The sequence below is a fragment of the Pavona decussata genome, unplaced genomic scaffold, assembly GCF_977016875.1.
Source record: "Pavona decussata unplaced genomic scaffold, jaPavDecu1.1 SCAFFOLD_113, whole genome shotgun sequence".
In the NCBI taxonomy this organism is placed as follows: Eukaryota; Metazoa; Cnidaria; class Anthozoa; order Scleractinia; family Agariciidae; genus Pavona; species Pavona decussata.
In genome coordinates, this window is record NW_028145527.1 from 705,718 (window position 1) to 727,027 (window position 21,310).

A 21,310-nucleotide genomic window follows, 5' to 3' on the forward strand; every position below is an offset into this window, starting at 1 on the left:
GATGAAATCTCGAGAAATGAAAACGTCCTCAGTTAACAATATCATGTAATAATATTATCCTTTCATTCATTTTTCAGAAACCGAAAATGCACAGCTATTTTTTTATTGCTCTGATCCTCGTTGTATCCTGTGCGGTCTGTGATGCTGCCCCAGCATTCGGAGTTGGCCTGCCAGTTGAAGCGAGTAAGTAAAATTTGTAGTTTGTAGTTTCAGTAGCCAACTCACTGCATCGCAGAGGAGCGGTGGTTTTAATAGAGCACAAGAACGTCCCAAAGGCCCAGTTTTTGTCTTTCCTTTCCAGAATTGTTGCATTCTGAGTATTCAACAATGCCATTCATATTTTCGCCCCCATGCACAATTTTCTTCCTCTGCAAACTAAAAACAACTGAGAAATTGCGAAATCACGTGAAAAACGTTACTTTATTGACGTCACAGCCCTACTATCCCCAGTATCCCGAATTGCACGGTGTTGTACCCAACCCGAACGAAAATTTGACACCTTTATACGCCACAAACGTGGGGAAGAAAACTAAAAAGGATTTATTTTTTCGATTTTCATACGAGAACAACATGAATATCTAATAAAGCAAATAAAAAATTCTGTCATATACACTTTAACTTTTATCTACTTGTCTAACAGTTAGACTTCTTGTTTGCAAACTGTCAGATACCCAAACCCTAACGAAGTTCACAGTCGGTCCGACAGTTCCAGGTTCGATAACTTCAAATCCACGTACTCCAGACCCGACGATAGACACTTCTACATCAAGAGGGACAACTACCGTCTCCACTTCTTCAGCACCAAACACCACTAGCCCAATTAGTTTGGATCCAACATCAGACTCGACAACTTCGGCTCAGACTACTTCAAGCCCGACGACTTTAGAAACGAGTACTTCGTCCCCAACCACATCGGTTCCGACCACTTCTGGTTTGACGACTGTGGAAACGAGTACTTCGGTTCCAAAGACATCAGTTTCGTCTACTTCAGATCCAATGACTTTATATACCGCGCCTCAGGCCCCGACGTCTTCTTACACTAGTACCTCATCAGTCTCAACAGCCTCGGTTCCGAGGACCAACAACCCGACTACTTTACCACCGAATCCTCCACCTCCACAAGGTAAATTTTCTCCTAAATCTTCCCCTCAAATCTGCATTTGCTTCAGCTTTTCATTGTCAAGAAGACATATCATAATCAACCACTACCGATGCTGATGACAGTCAGTATTTTATCAATGTTGAAATAATGAGTTATTTGACCTTAAAAACGGGCGTGCCTTTGTTTAAGATTCTTAAGTTGATCGGTTGTTTTACGTACCGAATTTACTTCTTAATATCCTCTTTTAAATTTAACTCCCTCAAATCAAAAGTTAGTCGCTTGATACATTAAAAGGAGGGAATTTAAATTCAGGAAACCATCAAACAATTTTTGAGATCGAATTGGCTGGCCATTTTGTTTTCGGTCATTCTTCACTGACAGGACAGCAGTGTTCTCGTCAGAGTTCTTGTCAGCCTTGACCAACTGTCCCCTTATCACATGTATTACAGTGCTCGTAGGATAACGATAGCTCACAGAAAACCATTTTCATTGTCTGATCTTGCAGGCTACTTTCTGGTAACGTTGGTGGTATATACCGGTCTTTGTGATCCCCAGTGGCAGATTGGCCCAAGCACCTATCGCTACCAAGAAATTATATCTTTACTGCTTCAAGTAAGACGTAGTGGATACACTTACCAACATATATGCATACCCCCGAAGACCGGCTACAAAGGCTTCTTAATAGGGGACAATGCAGGGGAGGCGTTGATCGTGGGTTCTGAAACGGTTCATCTACAGCTCCTTTTGCTCGATCATACTATGCCTACTAACTTGGCACCGACAGGTAACTTCCGCCAGCGTATCAGGCAGGAAATTGCTTCAAGCACTGTCTCAGAAGATTGTCCGGCTACAACTAGACGCAAACGTTATGCACCACCCTACCGTCCAGACAGATGGAATAATGATCGCAATATAAGGCGCAACAATAACTGCTACAATTATGCAAATATCCGCATCACAAACACGCGTGCACAGCCTGGTGTAGGAAGTCTCCAGAAGTACGGCCGTATCACTGCTGACGAAGTACGGGATGCTGCAGTACGTGATGGAATGATTGTTTTGAATACCGCTGCCGGTGATCCAGTCCCACGAGCCCCTGGTGGAGACCGGCATCTGGTGGCTCTGGTTGTTGAGAGAGGTTAGCAGTAGAGTCAGTCATCTTATGTTCTTGTATGAGCTACAATCTTGTTTTAATTTTCCTCTTCTTATTCTTCTTCTTCTTCTTTTTCTTCTTCTTCTTCTTCTTCTTCTTCTTCTTCTTCTTCCTACTCCCTCTCGTACAAGTTTTCTTTTTAAAATTGACACATGATAATGTCATCAAAGTCCCCAAGCCTTACCGATATAGAGCATTTGTCCTCCTAATTTATTCCTGCATGGCGTAATGCCAGATGCAAGTCAGTTCAGTGTCGTTTCTACTGCACATCTACAGTTGATTTCCCATCAATTCCCAACTGATCAGTTTTGTTGTGACCAAAAGTTATATTAAGTTGGGATAATTCCCCTATGGAAAGAATAACATATTAAAAAACCAAGCTGTGACCAATTTAATACAACTATTTCTCTTGTAGCTTATCAGTTGGACCCCTGCTTTTGCAAAGAGTCCCCTAACAACGCGAATTTGAACTCGCTTTCAGTATGATATGCGCATTTAGTTACTAGGACACAGATAGTTAGCTTCAAGTGTAAACGCTTTTATTACTGATTGAATCTTGCATGGCCCCTGATCACTTTTTTCATCCTCTTTTAGGTTTTGATTTTCACTGGTACCGTTTGGATAACAATAGAAGATGGTCTCACAAACCTGGTCAAGCCCGTGTGACAGATTTGGATGACTCGCGGAATAGAATCATTGATCCTAGGAGGGCTGATACTGGCCGCTATACATTTGTCTGTTTCATGACCACCAATAGGCGTACTATTGCTATTGCATAAGTCCACCTGTGTAAGCAGTTTCTCCGGCTTTATCCGCGAATGAAAGGCAGAAACCGATACCTAGCATTACTTGTCGCACAACATTTAACATCAATACACTTAAGCAGTCACAAATAAAACTTAAAATCGTTCAGGCATAAAGGAATTTAAAGCCTTGACATTGCGTAACAGCGAATCGAGGCACTAGCTAATGATTTATAGATTAACACATAGGAGCTGGGAGTGCAGTTAATATTTGTGATCTTTTTGTCTTTTAATATTACACAATGAAATATTTACTATTTTACAGCTGTACGAGAATTGAATTTCTTAATTAACCAGCTACCACTGATGCTTCGCTTCACAGCTAAGTATATTAATTTTGTACCGGCAATAGAAATGATCTTTGGTAAATATCCTGACTACGAGCTTGTTTGCATGCCAATAAAACCAAACCCTTGCCAACACATGAGCTCCAAGCAAATCAAGTAAGATGACTTGCAGAGATACCGGAAGATGAAAACAATGAGGAAACCATGGTTTTCAGTTTAACATCAACGTTCATTGCAATGCTACAATACACTCCACAAAATGACCTTGTTTACATCGTTTGAGCCACCATATTGAATATAATGAAGACATAGTATCTTAAAACCATGCGAGGCTTCGTGCTGGCAATATCAAAAGGCTTTTTTTAAACACAATTTTGGCGCTATTTTTAGTCGGCATTTCGGCATGATGAGCCTCTCATCATTATGGGATAATTGAGCCCGTATAAGGGCTCAATTATCTCAAAGTAAAAATTTTCTTCTTCGGATCTTTGTCTGGCCCTCTGAGGATGGCATAAGCTTTAAACAAAGTTCACGTAGGACATGCGCTTTCTAGAAATTACTGACACATATTGATATCGGCTGAGCTTATCACATGGTCACCCAAGCAGGGTCATCGTAAACGGGCTTTTTTTTCAACTACCGTTGCGCTAATGTGTTCCTACTTGATTCACTTCTGCCTTTTTCGGGAAACACATGCACCCCAAACGGGTGCCTTTTAATTCTTTCAGGCTCCAGTGTCCTTTGAGGTAACTTTTGTCGTATATGCTGATCCTCGTGATTCATTAAGTGGCAGATATATTGGTACGAAAACCAGTCGATATCTAGAGATTATGCTGCAACAGTGAACATGTCTATTCGCAAACGTGCACATAAAAACAGGCTACAAAGGAATCGAGAAATATTAATAGTGGAGTTCAATCGTTGTAAGGTCCTGAAACCAGTAAACTTCAACACTGATTATTTTAGCAAGAGAATATACCGTGCTGAGTGATGTGACGCTGAAACAATACTCTCGTAAGAATATTGCAAGAGTAATTGCTGATGGAACTATTTCAAGAGGATGTCCTTATAGAGCTGGACGGATAAATGACTTTTTGAACCCCATACCTTTCGGTCAGACTGTTCTGTTTGATTGATGACTATATGATTAACTGAAACCCAGTAGCAAATGCTATAATGCTATAATTGCAGGAACAAGCACACTTTAAACAAATATACTTTTGAGACATGATAAGAGAAGTGGCTAAAAGTTTGATAAACAAAGATAAAACTGTAAATGGTTTGAACCCAGGGGTCATGTCATAAGTACGTAAATTATGATCATCCGGGTGAGTGTAGTCCTGAGAAGGACTGTTTGTGGTGACTTTGACTGACGTTTTGACAACCTGAGCGGAAGTCATCTCCAGAGTCAAGTGATTTGTGGAACATCAGTAGGTGGTATATATGTCTCTGGTTGCTAACCTGATTGGTCAACGAAGTCGAGATGTTATCGGTCGTTTGTCAGTAAGCCGTAATGTTATTGGCTGTGGAGACTGTAAAAAGTGATTGGTGCGTTTCGTGGCGTTTGTTCTCAGTTAGTAAACCAGCTTTCCAGAGTGAGTCGTTGATAGTAATTTGTACTGTAGCAAGGTAATGCACTTGGCAGAGTCCCAGTCGATTGTATGGTTCGTTTGTAAATGGTGCTCAGCAATGTGATTGTTGATATCACCATTTCTAGTTGCTCGTTTGTGTTCAGTCAGACGTACGTTTAAATTTCTGCCGGTCTCACCAATATAAGTGGCCTGGCAGTCGCAGCATTTGATCTTGTAAACTGCTCCCTGTCTGCAGTTCGGTTCGTCTTTGTCCTTTACTATCGTCAGTAGTTGTCGTAAAGTGATAATAGGTTCGTGAGCTACGCAGATGTTGTAGGGTTGAAGAATCCGATCCGTGCGATAGTCTCAGAAGTGCCCCTTACGTAAGGTATAGTCACAGTAGTTACGGGAGTCGCGTGGTTGTTTGTGACGTTAGGTTGAGTGTTCTTGTAAGTGTTACGTCTAACAAAGTCCTTGTTATAGTTGTTCTTGTTGAAAACGTTGTCTTAGTAGTTGTTTTCGTCTGCGATCCTGTCAGGTGAGTCACAAACCAGTTGCGCTCGCCTAGTTAAGGTCTTTATGGTCCTTGCTTTGTGAGAAGTAGGGTTGAAGGATGACTGATCCAGTAGTCTGTCAGTATGTGTTGGTTTCCTGTAAACCGTAGTACTTAGTTTGTTATCGTTGTTGTTACGGGTAACTAAGCAGTCTAGAAAAGGTATTTTACCATTTTCTTCGATCTCCTTAGTAATATGTATGTCAGCATTCTGTCTGTTAAGGTGTTCGTGAAAATCGTCCATTTCGTCTTTGTGTACTGCTGTAAAGGTGTCGTCTACGTACCGTAACCAGAGCGGTAGTGTCCGTTTGTAGGTTGCTAGGGCTTGTTCCTCGATGTTCTGCATGACAATTTCTGCTACAACAACAGAAACTGGTGAGCCCATAGCTGTTCCGTGTAACTGTTTGTAGTGCTTTCCGTTGTACTGGAAGTACGCGGACGTTAAGCAGAGGTTTAGTAAGTCCATTAAGTCATCTGTAGGCAGTGGCAGTTTTTTCGTGGAGTTCTCGATGGCGGTAGCAGTACAGTCTAGAGCCAGTTGAAGTGTAATACTGGTGAACATTGATTTCACATCAAAAGACATAAGTTTGTAGTCGTCAGGTATTTGTACTGTCTTGATAGCGTCAATAAAGGTCTCGGTAGCCTGTAGTTTGTGTCGGGATTTGTTTGTCAACGGTTTCAGTATAGTAGTCAAATATTTGGATAGTTCGTAAGTCGGGGACCCACAGAACGAGAAAATGGGTCGCATGGGTATGTTAGGTTTGTGTAGTTTTGGTAGTCCGTAGAGTTTAGGTGGCTGCAGTACGCGGCACCTCAGTCTGTTGTAACGTTGTATGTCAAGAACGTCAGTTTTCTTAAGGTCAAGTAGTTTACTGTTAAGTTTAAGCTGCAGTGATGGCGTCAGGTCTCGTTACAGTTCCTCTTATGTCTGTTTGTCGTTAACTAGAGTGTCCATTTTGTCGTAGTAGTCTGTCTTCAGTTGTCCATAACAACACAGGGGCACCCATCGACAGTTTTCTCTCAGACCCTTTGAAACGCTATTTTAGGCTATCTGGAGTGCCTTTAAAGCTCTGTAGGTTCATTCTAGGCCGCGCTATAATATTTTTATCTGTTCGGTCATTCTCGGGCAACCTGAGCCTTTTCGAAATTACAAGGGCATCTTTGTCCATTTCCCGAAAACCTTAGGTCTTATTTCCTTTCCGAAAATCTTAGCTGACCTTTTTCCGGTACCCGAAACGACATTTTTATCAATCCTAAAACACTTAAGGCCTTAAATTTCCCATATCACGAAAGTTCGAGGTAAAAATTCCCATTAGAAAATTGTAAGGGATTACTGGGCCTTCCGAACAGATAATTTACCGAAACGATCCGTTGGGTGCCCCTGACAACAGTCACTCGTCCTATCGCAAAGATAGTTCACGTAAAAGAAACACTGACACATTGCAGTTGGAAGACAGACATGTTTGTTATTCACAAACGTGCAAATTAGAATCTATTTATAAATATGATAAAAGGTATGATAAATAAAATCAAACATCCTGGAAAAATGGGGGCTAAGTTATTTACATTTAAACTCCATATCAACAGATGCAGGAGAAAAAGTTCATAAAAATTCCAAATCTGTTACATTGGTCTTATAACTATTTATTGATCGGAAAATCGCGCGGTCTCCTTTATTTGTGATATTTGTAACGAGAAACATTGTCTAGGTGGAAGAGGCGGCGCCAAGTAATCTCGTCAAATATACCGAGAAACAGTTTTAACTAATCTGTACAAGGACCTTGTTTTGTTGGTGGAAGACTGTTAAACAGCTCTAAGATACAGTTTAGTATCCTATATTTTTATCTTTTTCACTGAAATGCATGTAAAATATGGTAAGCAACCAAATGAGTTGTTGTTTTTCATGAGCCTATATATTTTTCGTTCTGAGGAAGCAAGGAGTGTTGTCGTTAAAGAGTTCGAAATGACCTCTTGGAACGCACAAACATAAAAATGCCAAGGAAAATAAAATGAGTTTCGGTGCTTCGTTTTCCCATATATTCCAACAATATAGGGGTAAAGGTTTTTACTAGGTTGTTCGCAATAACAAAACATTGAATCTCTCTTGCATGTTTCACTACTTTTCACCTCTGTCTTCTAATTTAAGTTAGTTACATTATATAATATTTGCTTTATGAGTTTCTTGCTCAAATGGCCATGATCATAAGGTCATTAACATCCTATCCAACGAAACTTCCTAAAATCAATGGCCAATTGCCTTTAAATTCTGTTTGTCAAGAAATCCTTGAATAAAGTTGTGGCTTGAAGGGCTAAATTATGTTACTAGTTCCAGCCTCTTGTTAGCTTCCAATCGTTTTTACAACAAATCTTTAATTTGCTCCAATTTGTTCCAATCTGACTGAAAAAGAGGCTCGCTGACAAGTTGAAAATTACGAACCCAATTTTACTGTGACAACAATCATTTTTCTGACTAGGATTGAGAGTGCTTTGAAGATTAAGCAAAGTAGTACATAGTGATTCTGTTTATTTTCCAAAACGAATTGAAATAGGGATTCTATATAGCCTCCTGTTTCGAGGTCGCAACGCCCTTATCGAGTGAGCAATTTGTTAAAAGGTTCGGGTCGAACAGGTCAATCTTCCCGATAATATTTATCTTCAAGAATGATCACATTCAGATTGTGCGCAAAGGAAGACTGGGTACGATGGTTGTTGTTTTGATCAGAAAATGAGTTTTGTCTCGTAACTAAACACTTTTTTTTCGAAATCACTGCCAGGCTGACAAGGTTTATGGCTGTCTAGTCACGATTTATTGAATGAGATCCCTCTTAATGACCAATAACGACGTAATTAACAACTTGAAAATTAAGAACCCAATTTTGCTGTGACAGCAATTATTTTTCTGACTAGGATTGAGAGTGCTTTAAATATTAAGCAAACGAGTAAATAGTGATTCTGTTTACTTTCCGACTCCAATTGAAATAGTGATTCTATATAGCCTAATGTTTCCAGGTCGCAACGCCCTTATGGAGTGAGCAATTTATTAAAAGGTTCGGGTCGAACAGGCCAATCTTCCTGACAATATTTATCTTGATGAGTGACCACATTCAAATTGTGCGCAAAGAAAGACTGGGTACGATGGTTGTTGTTTTGATCAGAAAATGAATTTTGTCTCGTAACTAAACACCTTTTTCGAAATCACTGCCAGGCTGACAAGGTTTTTGGTTGTCTTAAGTCACGATTTATTGAATGAGATCCCTCTTAATGACCAATAACGACGTAATTAAACTTTAATTTACTTTTAAAAAGTATTTATATCGCGACATTTGCCTGTGAGACCGGCTTAATGTAAAACGTGAGCTCTGTGGTAAATTACTTAATTGAAAATTAAGGCTAAAGCTGACAACACCGCAATAAATGTAAACGGTTAAACTTAATTAACAAACGTGGGGAGAAAAACAACGCCACTTTTATTGACTAATAAACAAAGAAACAGTAATAACCCGTTGGCTACATCCACAGCGTTTGTTGCAAGGGTTTTGTTTCAAGAAAAACAAGTTCTAGCAAGTCGGCAAACATCTAGCAAACTTATCAAGAGTGATTATTCCTTTTCATGACCCAATATGAAGTTTGCCTTAAGCCTTGAATAATTGATCTCCCTAGAGGTGTTGAATTTAAAATAGTATTTGAGATATCTGCTTGAATTAAATGATCAGTATGTTACGACACCACGGGTTTTGATTTTTAGGAAATTTGTCCAGTACTATAACTTGTTTTGTAAATTTCGGCTTAAAGTTTGATTTTATAAACCTTATGTAAGATGTAAGAGATATAAATGAAATGCCTATAATTTTAAAAAACTGAACATCCACAGTAAATATTAATATACTGTAGTTATGATAAATAAATGACCATTCTAACACAACTGGATGACAATATAAGACTGGCACAACTCTTAGTTGTCAGTAAATATTGGACTGGATTCTCCATTATGCAGCAATTGTTGAGGAGGTAATATTATAATAGCTATCAATAATTAAGAAACAAAATACAAAAGAATCGAAATAGGTGTTTAACTTGTAGCCGAAAATCAGAAACAGATTTCATCTGTATTTACGTGCATTTCCTTCCACTTACTCGCTTATTAAAAATGACAAATGGATTAGTTTGAATTAGTTAATAGTCGCATTCGTGTCACAAGAAATATTCCTCTTGTATCCGATCTACAGACTCCGGTCTTCGGGTCAAGTTTGTAAATCGGATACAACAAGGCCACGTGCTCTGTATATGCTAGATCATGCTTTTTTCCTGGCGTCGATGCCACTCCAAACTTGTCTATTACCGGTATAGTAGCTGGCACGAAAAGGAAAACAGACTAGAAAGGAAAACATCAGACATATGACATTTGAAGCAAACTTCGTCAATTTTAAATTTATTGACGCCTCCACAAACCAACGGAAGGAATTTTGTATGATACGGAGTCACGATTCTTGCCTAACTGGTGACCTTTATGACTTTCGTTTATTAATGTAAAATATTACAATATCTTGTTTCAACTGGGCTTAAAAGGAGATCAAGGGATTGCCATTAGCTATTCACTGCTTTTCGTTGCAGAATTCCGACTTTCTGTTGTAAACAAAGTATCTTTCAGGCTTCAACTCCAGGATTGCCCACTGACAGCCAGGTAAGTCCATGACCTTGGCGTGTGCCCACAATCATTGCACCAAGGGTATATAAACATTCTTACGCTGGAATGAATAATGTATACCTTGGTTACCTTTGCGTGATTTTCTAAATGGCTAAGTTATCTTTCTAACGGGCAGAGTTTTATTTAATAATAACTACCTGTAGACCCCGATTAAATTATATGATGAAAATTACATTAGTTTTCTTGCGCTTTCATGCAACTGCCACTCATCTCTGTACCAAGTACAGCTCTACCAAATTTGAAAGACACCACATAAAATAAAGATGTTAGTGAGCGTTATAGGTGAAATGTTGCAACTGAAGTTTAGAGAAGTCGCATAGCTCATTCCGCTAAAGGCGACGTATCCTTGAGCGATGCAAGAGACTTGACTTATTTAGAGAAACAAATGTTTGTACGTGTGGGTATTGGTTATGTTGATTTAGCTAGTACGCGCGTCACTCAAGTCTCCCAAATTACTCCCTGCAATTGAAGTTTAGAAAAGCCTCATAGCTCATTCCGCTAAAGGCGACATATCCTTAAGCGATGCTAGAGACTTGACTTAATTACAGAAACAAATGTTTGTACGTGTGGGTATTGATTATGTTGATTTAGCTGAGTACGCCGGCAAGTCCTGCGCGTCACTTAAGTCTCCCAAATTACTCCCTAATTGCACAGGACTCTCGCACAACCTTTAAAGTAACCCTTCTCGTGGAGTTAAAGTCATTTGTTTTGCTTAGCCTCAACGATTTTATAATCCACAGTGTAGTATTTTTCACCATTTTGATATTTCTCAACAGAAATGTACGGCGCCTTCGTTGCTTTGTTCTTCGGCGCATTTCATGCCATTTCTAATGGTGCCTCGGGACTTGCCCTTTCTATCCAAGGCCACGACATTGTAAAACGCGCTGGTATGTACTTTTACACCATTTTATTTTATAATTGCCTCGTTTAATTTTTCTGCATCATTTGCCCCTGTGTTCACTTGCTTTAAGGCAGTGCACTGGAATTTCTCTGACGTTGAAGCTGTACATGTTAATTTGAATTGTTCTAAGTTACCGTTATTGGTAGGATACATTGGACATTTGATTTTCTCGCTGCAGCGATAAAATTTACACCAAAGACTTCTGCGGTGTCTGACGATTATATTGCATACCATTTTGATTCATAGATGACATGTTATCAGAATTCCTATTGTTTTCCTCTCTTATCCCATTTGTAATTCCAGTGTGGTTCTGTGGTTTACATAATAATAGCTCTTTATTGCACGAGGAAAGAAAAAATTAAGTTGGAATCTAGAAGTTATAGTAAAATAATGCAATCATTCTTAAAAATGGCCTGTGCAATATGTTTATCTTGATTATCGCATATCATGTTTGTTGTTATCTTTCTTGGCAGTGTGCTCACCGGGCCAAGTTGATTCAAATCTTAAACTGTTCAAACTGGTTTGCGTTGGGTTTCTGTTCCAGCATAAGACCATTGATGCTGAAAAATTGTCCCGTTACCTGCGGGTGCTGCTCAAACTAGACAAACTAGACAAAGCAATTGAACTGTTCCTTTGATAATGTAGTTTAGAATTAGTGTCTTCATTTGGAAGAGGCTTTGCTTTAGAAACAAACCGTCCCGCACTGTATACGAAGCGTTGTTTACTGTTTTAGTTTCAACAGTCAATTTAAACCACTAGTGGTTGCTATGTACATAAATGACCGGCAATCAGTGATGTAACGCGAAACATCGCTGTTAAATGAAGTGTTGCTTTTTGCCATTAACTGTGTTGTGTGGCTGTTAAATTATGATGACAGCAAACTGGGTCGCTTTTGGAAAAGATAGCATAATTTGAATTGTGCACGCTTAAGAGTAAGGAGACTTATACAAATGTTTTGGGTTATACCATACCATACCATAATCTTTATTTATACACGATGAGTTTCAAAGGAATAGCTTGTGGGGTCGTGTCACAACTTAACAAAAAAAAAACGATTCTTATACTAAAGTAATGCTAATAAATACAATATACTTAATACCACTAACACTAATAGTACTTATGCAGTCTAATAGACAATAAAAATGGCATCCCTGTCTAGAGATATTTGGCGGGATTCAACGTTAAAGTCAGGAGTTCTTTTTTTTTTTTAGTGTGGTGTGCATTCTTCGAACTTTTCTTATAACTGTCCTGTGCTGTTAACAATTTGATGATTTAAGCACTCCAAATAATGGCATGGATTCTCTTTGTGCAACTGAATTGTTATGTAGTCGGGTGTGGTACAACAAGTTTGTAGCAACTCCGTAGATTGTACTTAGTAACCTGTCTGTTAATAAATGTTTGTCATACAGGAAGGTGTTATACACTCGATTGCAAAAACGTTGACACCTAAAAAGCATGAACAGTGAACGATGAGACCCAATGGCTTTATGGGTAAAACTGTACTAAATTTATTTGCATAATATTCTATTCTCGTGCGACGGTTGATGACCAAAATTAGTTGCACGTGGTGAATGATGGAATTACTGTCCAAGCTTCCCTTAAAGTGTCCAAGTTAGCCAACAAGGGCCAATTTGAGTGTTATACAATTCGCGATTGGCCTAAGTATACACTGTATTTGGTAGAAAATTATTCGGAAGAATTAAGTCAGCACTGTATTTTTTATTTTTTATTGGGAATGGTAAATTACTGATTATGGAAATGAGGTTATTGTTTAAACACTACCCACAAATCTGTTGGGTCTCATCGTTCACGGTTTATGCTTTTTAGGTGTCAACGTTTTTGCAATCGAATGTATACACACGACGGTGTATGAATCCATTTGAATTCAGAGTACCACGTGGTCGAAAGAGTAAAAGTGAAGCGAGTGACATGAGTCAACCCCTGGTTAATCGCGGCAACAGTTCAATGCTCTGGAGTTTTAATGAAGTTTACTCGGCCACACACTTTAATACATTGAGTATCAACAATCCTCACGTAATTTTATGAGGGCACTGCACCCTGTTTGTTGACTGTTTATGAAATACACTGGTTAAAAAGGCTATCAAAAACGTTTACTCTTCTTTGGTTTTTTTCACAGAAAAAGAAGCACAGTTCAATAAGTGTTTCTGAAAACTGTGATTTTCTTCCATTTCTCGTTCCAGGGCCACCATCAGCTACTTCTCCACCAACAACAACTCCTCCACCTGCCATAGTCCCATGTGAGTGTTATTAAATTCCTTTTAACTTTTTTTTGTTATGAACTGGCGTAGGTCAGGTCATCTGCCATATTCAATTGAGGTCTCGGAAATTCGCCCAGAACATGCTTTTAGCTAGACGTGGAGAAATTGGTGACATGGGAGGTAGGCTGAACTTTGCAGTGCAACGTTCATCTTAATAATCGCATCTTAAGGACGTTTATACATAAAGAACCATTGAAAATGAGAGTAACAAAGATTGCTTTAATTCATTACAACGAAAGTGATTTCATTGGCCACACTTTCATTGACTTCTACCTTAAAGAGCCTTTACTTAACCACGTTTTACATTGGTTTCACAGTTCTTCGCCGAATTTTGACAGTGCAAGTAAGAAATAGTTATTCAAAACAGACCATCTTCCTCTAATGGGAAAGCCTCCTCAAAGAGTACCACAACTGATTTCGCACTGATGTATTAAGCTTTCCCCGAAGTAACCCAACCACTCCCATCCCGAACGCATTCACTTTAGAGAATTCGTGAATCATGGTGGGTGGGAGACGTGTACCTTCGACGGATGTCCATTACCCGCGAGTGCGGTGATTATGTTGCCTTATTAGGTCTGGTGAACATTCTCGTGATCTGCCCAAAATTCGGCGAAATTGACAGGTCTTCTCAAGGCGTCACCGAAGGCCTCTATGAGGGGAACAATGGCCTTCTGCAGGTCTATGCCGACGACAGTGTGTTTTGTAAAAATTGTTTAAAGAAAGACTGGGAGTCCAATCAGCGGCAAAATGAAAACGAACGACAAAATCAACACATAATAAGATCCGATTAAGTACAAAGGCGACGATAATGGGCGAGATTTGACCGCCATCTGAAGCACATTGACCGATTCTCCTCCTTTTTCGGTAAAAAAAAAAAAACTTGCCAAAGTCTTAACCGACCCGCTCTTTAATTTGGAAGAGTATCGTACAATTCGTGCACATTTTAGGCATAGTAATGGTATATGTAAATCATATACCCATCTACGTTACAGTTTAAAGGTAAATTGTTCTATTATGCTGTGCTGCTATATTATAAGTTTTAAAGTTGTGAAATTTGCATGCAGATAGTTTAAATATCACGACTGGTGTTAGTAAGAAAAAAATGAATTGTTTAAAGTTGAAATCCACTGTCCAAAATTGAGTCCATTCCATTCTATATTTATGGTGATGCAATCGGGGATCATGTGTTGGTTATTGCTTTCACAAATTTGGTTGCTCCTAAAAGTGCCGTTGAGTTGAAAAAAGAATCACCTCTATGGGAGGTAATACATCTTCCGGAACTAAAATCTGACACGTTCTACACACCAGAAACTCTCAAACATAAGCGAGAGAGCGCGCTGAGAGTTCAGTTCGCGAGCGTATCCAACTGTTTAAGTCATGAAAACTAGATGACACGAATTCGATGACACAATAGACGCATAAAAAAAGTGACGCGGTATAAAAGCCTGAAAAACTGTCGCTGAGAACATACACGTTGATTCGTGCATTGATGGACGAGCTGTTAAGTATTTACGACTTTCAGTAACTTCCAAACATTGGCGGGAGAGCGCGCTAAGAATTCGGTTTGTGAGCGTATTGTCCGCATTTAAAGCAAGTACTGTGCGCGAATGATTGATCAGCTCTGGATAAGACAGAATGAAATATGGCAGTAGCGAAGACAGAAATTGTGTGTTACCTTCGAGGAGAAAGTAAAACTAGCCGCTTCTGTTCATAAAAGTCTGGAAAGAGGACAACAGGCATAAACTGTGTTGAAACCCGCTAATTAATTCTGAAGACCCCGAAGGCGTTCCGGGAAAAGACTGCTGGCATTTAATCGAAATTCAGCGCAACTGTTCGGCGCAGTGAGATACATGGTTGACTACCATATGATCATATGATCGTGATAGCTCGGAACTCTATTGTTTGTTGTCTGCTTGTACATTTGATGGACAAATCAGTTCCACTGGGTATTCGCAACTGCAGGCAATTTTGAGTAAATTTGCATTTGTAAGGACAAACCGCAACCAATTAGAGTCCATCCAGAACCCACATGGGAGCTCTAGTGCGTCATAAGTAATTTATGCCATTAAGTAAGTATATGTTCTTCAAACAAAAGCCATTCTACGCCATGCTGGGGATCATTTCGCGTCCAGGGAACATTTGCGGTTCAATCTGGGGATCATTTCCGGTCCGAGGATCATTTGCGGGCCTGTACAGAACGTTTATTTGGGATTTTATATAATGGTCAGTTAGCGAGTTCGCACAAAACTTTGTTTTCTGTCATTTTCAAAATTATTGCTGCACTTCATGCATGCGCACTGGACTGTTTAGCCACAAGCGAGTTTGCCAGATGCCTACGCGATTTTTTTCCTTGATCCTCCCAAGTAAAGAATCGACCATCAGCCATTCATTTGCAAAATTCATTCTTTATTGACAAAAAATAAATACGACACAAATAAAGTTTGTTGAATTTAAACAATGAATTTCCTTGAAATACTACATAGAAGGGTTGTTTTAGGTCTCTTTTTTCAGCACTTGCATATTATTGTAAATAATAAATCTTGTTATCTTAAATAGACATTTGCATTATGAAGCAAATTAGCTTAGCGACTTGTAATGTTGAGATAATCGATCTGCTTGTAACTCTATGCAAATACAAAGTCGGTCGGAGAAAGGCAGAGTACACATTTCCTTCTTTTCAAAACTTAATGTTTCCAAAGTTACTGTTGACACAATTTAATATTTGTTTTGACGTCCCGACAGTGTGTTCTCCAAGCCAGGTTGATCTATCTCCGCTATGTGCCTCTTATAAGATGAAGGGTTACTGTAAATTAACTTCCGGGGACCATCAGGATTTCATGGAGGAAAATTGTGTCGTCACCTGTGGTAATTGTCGAGGTAAGTTGAATTTTTTCAGAAACAAAAGAATGGTGTTGATGGAACAAGAATTGTTTAAAAAGTGCATCAAGTTACTGAACTGTCACCTGCTGCAATAAGTGTGGCAATATAAACTAACAGTTTTTTTCCAATCAATGTTATGCTCTGTCGTACATTTATATATAAACTACATCCTCAAAACCTGAAATGGCGTACTTTTGGAATTCGGAAAATATTACCACGTCACTTTTGTAAGTTTACTGAAATATGATACAAATCTTGACAATAAATAATGATACCTACTGCATGGTGTTAGAGCTACAGGAAAGGATATGCAATCTATCTCGTAAGATAAGCACAAAAGAGAACAATATAACATCCTCGTCGCAATCACGTGGAAGTCTTGGCTTAAGGCGGCTGGCACTGGTTTCTATAAAATTGCAGCACTTATACTTCAACAGGTTACTAACACCCTTCTTTGTCAAACGGTATCAAAGACATGCCTTTACACTTATCAACAAGTTATGGTCCTTTTCTTGACATAATAAGTTACCATGACAACAGTATGGCCGGCTAAAAAGACCCTTATTTTAACCTTTTAGTGGTTATAACTCAAAAACGAACACAGCGACCACCATTTTGTATTATGGAACTATAATCAGCATGTTTAGATAAAATAATTTGCAATGTTTAACAAATTCTACCAGAGGGGTTCAGAGCCACCTTAAATTTTCAAAAAATTAATATTAATGCTTTTTCTGATCATTTTTGTTGTATCAACTGATAAAATGTGGTAGTATCGATCCTTCAAAGTGTTAATGCTGGAAAGTAATGGAAACCGGTGCCAGCCACCTTAAGACCAGAATAACTTTAAAAAAATGCCTTTTTCCCTTGCTTAGGTTGAGCCAAACAGTCTTAAGTTTTACGAGTCACTGTTATCAAAAACTATGAGAGGCATTCAGCAATGAGTTCCGAGAAAATAAACTACGGTTGTAGGCGTCATTATTTGATAATTACAAACCAATCACGGAAAGTATCCATCATTTGGAGGTGGGCGCAAAAATCCAGTTTGAAAAGTGTCAAACACGAGTAACAATTTAAATTAATTCAATCCTATATTATTGGAATTATTATTACGATAGCCACCATATCAGTTAGCAGTCAGATAGGCTTACGTCACGAACGTCGCTTACTCTCTCTAGTTAATCACTCTATGAATGCTAGCTCTAAAAAATAACTGGGAAGGAAATTGAGGATGACTTCGTAAGCAGTTGCGCATTAAATATGTGGTTATAAAATAGCACTTAATACGCCAATGCATCACTGAGAATACTCATTTTGATTTTCAATCGATCGTTCCGAGTTTGATGAGTTGTTAAGATCAACAATTAATGGATTGATGTATTTTTTTTTAATTTATAATAATTTTGGCGTCTTAAAACTTTTCTTTTTAAATGGATAGTCAGCCTGTGTTATTTATTATTAGCCCTTTTCTTTTCGTTCTTCTATAGTACCAACGACACCAGCCTCGCCATTTCCGTCTTCTTATCCAAGTCCGACTACAGATCGAGTAACCTTACACCCGACTACATTAGGTGCAACGACTCCACGTCAGACTTCACTAGTTCCAGGGAGCCCCAGTCAGTCTACTCCACTTCCTGTAACCCCACGTCGCACAGTCTCAGGTCCTGCAAACCTAGGACAAACGACGCCGCTCCATACTACTTTAGGTCCAACGAATCCTCGTCACACTACTCCTCGTCTGACAGGAAATCCTTCAGGTAAGTTTGAATATTTTGTTTTTTGTTGTTGTTTTTTTTTTGTTAGCTTACCAAAGCTGATACTTACATGAGAAATATTCATTGCAGGAAACTTTACTGTCACTTTGATAGTATTTTCTGGTCGTCCTGATCCCCAGTGGGAGGTTTCGGAGACTCATCAATCTTACGATGAAATCCAAAGACTTCTCGGACATGCTAGGACAGACGGGTTCGTCTACGACCACGAAAACATGCCGACAAGACTTGGCTACAAAGGTATTCTTCTGCAGTTTGTTATGGTTGAATACTTAATTGTGGGTCCCAACACCAGACCACTACAAGAGTTGTTAATGGCCACAATGCCAGTTACCTTCCAGGAGAGTGTGTTGGCTGAGGTCCGTTCGGGCGTTGCTATCCCTGATACGGTCGTTAAGAGGCGTAAGCGCTTTGCTCCTTCTTTTAATCCCACCTTGTGGAATAATAATCTTGGAAGACGGAACAACAACTGCTATAACTACGCCAATGATAAAGTAACCAATACCTTCGCACAGCCTGGCAAAGGAGGTAGTGCACTGTTTGGTACGATGAATGGTGCTGCTGTCCAAGCTGCTGCAGAGCGTGATGGTTTGGTTGTTCTCAAACCACAGCCTGGTCCTTCATCCCCAATTCCTACGCCCCCAGTTGGAGCAGCGCACCTGGTAGCTCTTTTCGTTAATCCAGGTAAGTAAAACCATTCGTTTTTTCAGCCAAAATTAGCAATTTAAAGCCTCAAATACTTTGTTCTGACAGTGACCCTGAAACATTGCGTCACTTACAACATTGAAAATATCTTATTTCTAATATTAAAGTGTGTAATGTTTTAACTTTTTTCAGGGGTGTATTGGCCTTTCGGTCACTTATTTTCATGATTTAAATATCGGGGTGAAAGTGTTTAGCGAAAACAGGAGCTTATAAGCTCCTGGCGAAAAGCGTTGGATGGAAATTTTTCTGATTTTGAGAGACCTTTATAGTATTGTCACTTGCATCTATATCCTACATTTATATATCATGCTCATGTAGGTATGTTTAAAAGTTGCTTTACTGCTACATCTGCTGGTCAATACAATTTAAGGTAGATTAAGGGGATGTCGTCATGAGCGGTGAAATGAGAATGGTCCCCCAAGGCCGGGGTGTAAGTTGGAAGTCTTCACTTAGCTTTGAATCAACCTTTTAATGATGTTCCTTGGAGTAATAAAACGACTTACGCAGGGAAAGCAGATCTTAGCAAGAGCTACTGAAATCTAAAAAGAAAATTGGGGGTAACCACGCTTTTTTTTTAAAGATAATGAAGCAACAATTATTCTAAAAAACAAAGTAGAATACAAAGGAATGTATGGCTTTTTTTCCAAATTGAAGCTTTATTATCTCTGAAAAATGCATGACTACCCGAAATGTTATTTTTGGATACCAATAGCACTTGCTAAGTTCTGTTTTCTCAGGATAGTTTTAAACCGCGCAAAAATATTCCTGTATTAGTAGACACCACCCATAGGAAACCCGAGTATCTCAAGATGCGCAGAAAGTATGCGCAGTAACAAAAGTAGGCACCGTCCTTAACAAATAAATAGATATCCAAGTAGCAATGGCTTCATGTAACCAGCACCTTTATTTATTGTCCTCGCATTTTATAGGAAACTTCTTTGCACCAGGAGATTTTCACTGGGTTCGTCTGGATAACAATGGAAGATGGTCCCACAAACCTGGCCAAGCCCGAGTAACAGATTTGGATCAGAACAGGAGTCCCATCATTGATCCGAGAAAAGCTAACATGGGCAATTATGTATTCGTTTGCTTCATGACCAGCAATAAGAACATTGTTAACATCGCATGAATTAACGATACGCAGTTAACCATTAAAAGTGATGACCAAGGAAACTGTGTTTATTACAAAGAGCCATGACATGTGGGAATGCCGTTGCCATATTTCGAATTCTATTTTTTATGACAAAGAATTAATAGCGCTTCAATACACTTGGGCGTACAGCTTAAGTTTTTATTTGGAAGTATTTGGGTTAGGCTTTTTCTGCAGAGAAAATTGGACATGAGGAGAGATGTAGAACGGACGCAGTTAAAATTGTTTCCTTCATAAAAGCTGCTTTCGGATTTTTGTTGACTACAGATTTAGCACAAATGAAAGCACAAGTTAAAGTTTACTTGAGTCCTATGTCAAAGCCAATGGTTCAGCTTTCTGTCGTCAATTTTCATTTTGTTAAACCTGGTTTAATTAAACATGTTTTGTTGGTGTGAATGGAGTGACATTTTTTTATCAAGTGAATAATGTGTTGCTACTTGTCTTCAGCAGTAACTTACATCAATTAATGAATCATTAATCATGCATTTCGACATTGCACTTTTAATGATTTTATTAAGAAACGTAAATTATCCCTCTACCACGGTTTCCGTGTTTTTGGAGACTACTGTAGATGCATATGTCAATATTTTGAACTATTTATAGTTTAGCGCACTGGCTACACAGAACGATCTTTCTATTTTTGGTTAAGTGCAGGGGTGTGAGCTCATGCATAGTTTATTGTGTCATGGGCTATTGACTTTCCCACTAAGCTGTTATCGCTCTTTGTTTGCTATAAATCTGTAGTTTCCAGCTTTCATAACAACCAAGATTATCAGAGTCATTTCCTTTTCACTTTTCTTACAACCAGAATAGCGAAGAAGAAATGTTAAGTTGTAATTAATGAAACTCCGTCCAAAAAGCAAAAAGTTTTTTTTGTTAATAAAGATATGTTATAAATGCTTACTCTCAGATAAGCTAAAACGCGTACTTTAGGTCTACGCAGTCCCTTTTTGCGAGGGTAAAATCACATGAAGTGGATGATGACTTAGTATTATTGTGTTGAAGTTATCACGTGACTTCTCAATTTGAATGGCTTAGCGACCATGGTATATGAGCCATTACACCATGCCCGAGAAATAGTGACACCATTAAATTGCCTTCTGGTTGTTCTTTCAGAGCAAAATAAGCAAGATCTAACAATAGTTCTTCATTGTTTGTAATAAAACAATCATTCCACTCACGCTTGTTGGCTAATGATTATATATATGACCTGAGTATGAAAGGTTCAGGGCCTTTCCATATGAGCTCGGCAACCAACCTGGCTCAGTTGCCAGGACGAAGTTTGTTTTCTGTTCAGTATGGGAAATTTTAGCCCGGTTACCGTGATGAAAAAGGAGCGATTCTCTCGCTTTTGCCCTCTCTTCCTTTGAACGTCTGTCGAAACCATCAGCAAATGTGAAGCAACCACAGCCAACTTTGGCAATTTTCAGCTTTGCTAACTCAACCTTC

At 38.9% G+C, this 21,310-nt stretch overlaps 2 protein-coding genes across 3 annotated transcripts; both read left to right on the forward strand.

Moving 5' to 3' along the window:
- LOC146470608 (uncharacterized) lies at positions 1-3,433 on the forward strand. The gene is made up of 4 exons (XM_085121862.1): positions 1-183; positions 668-1,123; positions 1,608-2,240; positions 2,850-3,433. The coding sequence occupies exons 1-4, from the start codon at positions 87-89 to the stop codon at positions 3,032-3,034; spliced, it is 1,371 nt and encodes a 456-aa protein (XP_084977988.1). The 5' UTR covers positions 1-86; the 3' UTR covers positions 3,035-3,433.
- A 6,348-nt stretch (positions 3,434-9,781) lies between these two features.
- Positions 9,782-21,041, forward strand: LOC146470609 (uncharacterized). 2 transcript variants are annotated; one of them, XM_085121780.1, is made up of 8 exons: positions 9,782-9,934; positions 10,081-10,150; positions 10,951-11,061; positions 13,277-13,333; positions 16,097-16,231; positions 17,722-17,991; positions 18,079-18,690; positions 19,641-21,041. In XM_085121780.1, exons 3-8 carry the CDS (start codon positions 10,953-10,955, stop codon positions 19,838-19,840), a joined length of 1,383 nt encoding a protein of 460 aa, XP_084977906.1. In that variant the 5' UTR covers positions 9,782-9,934; positions 10,081-10,150; positions 10,951-10,952; the 3' UTR covers positions 19,841-21,041. The 2 variants fall into 2 exon arrangements, with proteins under 2 accessions (XP_084977906.1, XP_084977907.1); XM_085121781.1 differs by having other exon boundaries at positions 9,787-9,967.
- Positions 21,042-21,310: the final 269 nt, after the last annotated feature.

Bases quoted from the DNA above. Each gene is read 5' to 3' on its own strand.
- LOC146470608 (XM_085121862.1), top strand. From the start codon at position 87: ATGCACAGCTATTTTTTTATTGCTCTGATCCTCGTTGTATCCTGTGCG. The intron at 184-667 runs GTAAGTAAAATT...GCAAACTGTCAG, and splicing joins TGGCCTGCCAGTTGAAGCGA to ATACCCAAACCCTAACGAAG. The intron at 1,124-1,607 runs GTAAATTTTCTC...CTGATCTTGCAG, and splicing joins GAATCCTCCACCTCCACAAG to GCTACTTTCTGGTAACGTTG.
- LOC146470609 (XM_085121780.1), top strand. From the start codon at position 10,953: ATGTACGGCGCCTTCGTTGCTTTGTTCTTCGGCGCATTTCATGCCATT. The intron at 13,334-16,096 runs GTGAGTGTTATT...ACGTCCCGACAG, and splicing joins TCCACCTGCCATAGTCCCAT to TGTGTTCTCCAAGCCAGGTT. The intron at 16,232-17,721 runs GTAAGTTGAATT...GTTCTTCTATAG, and splicing joins CACCTGTGGTAATTGTCGAG to TACCAACGACACCAGCCTCG.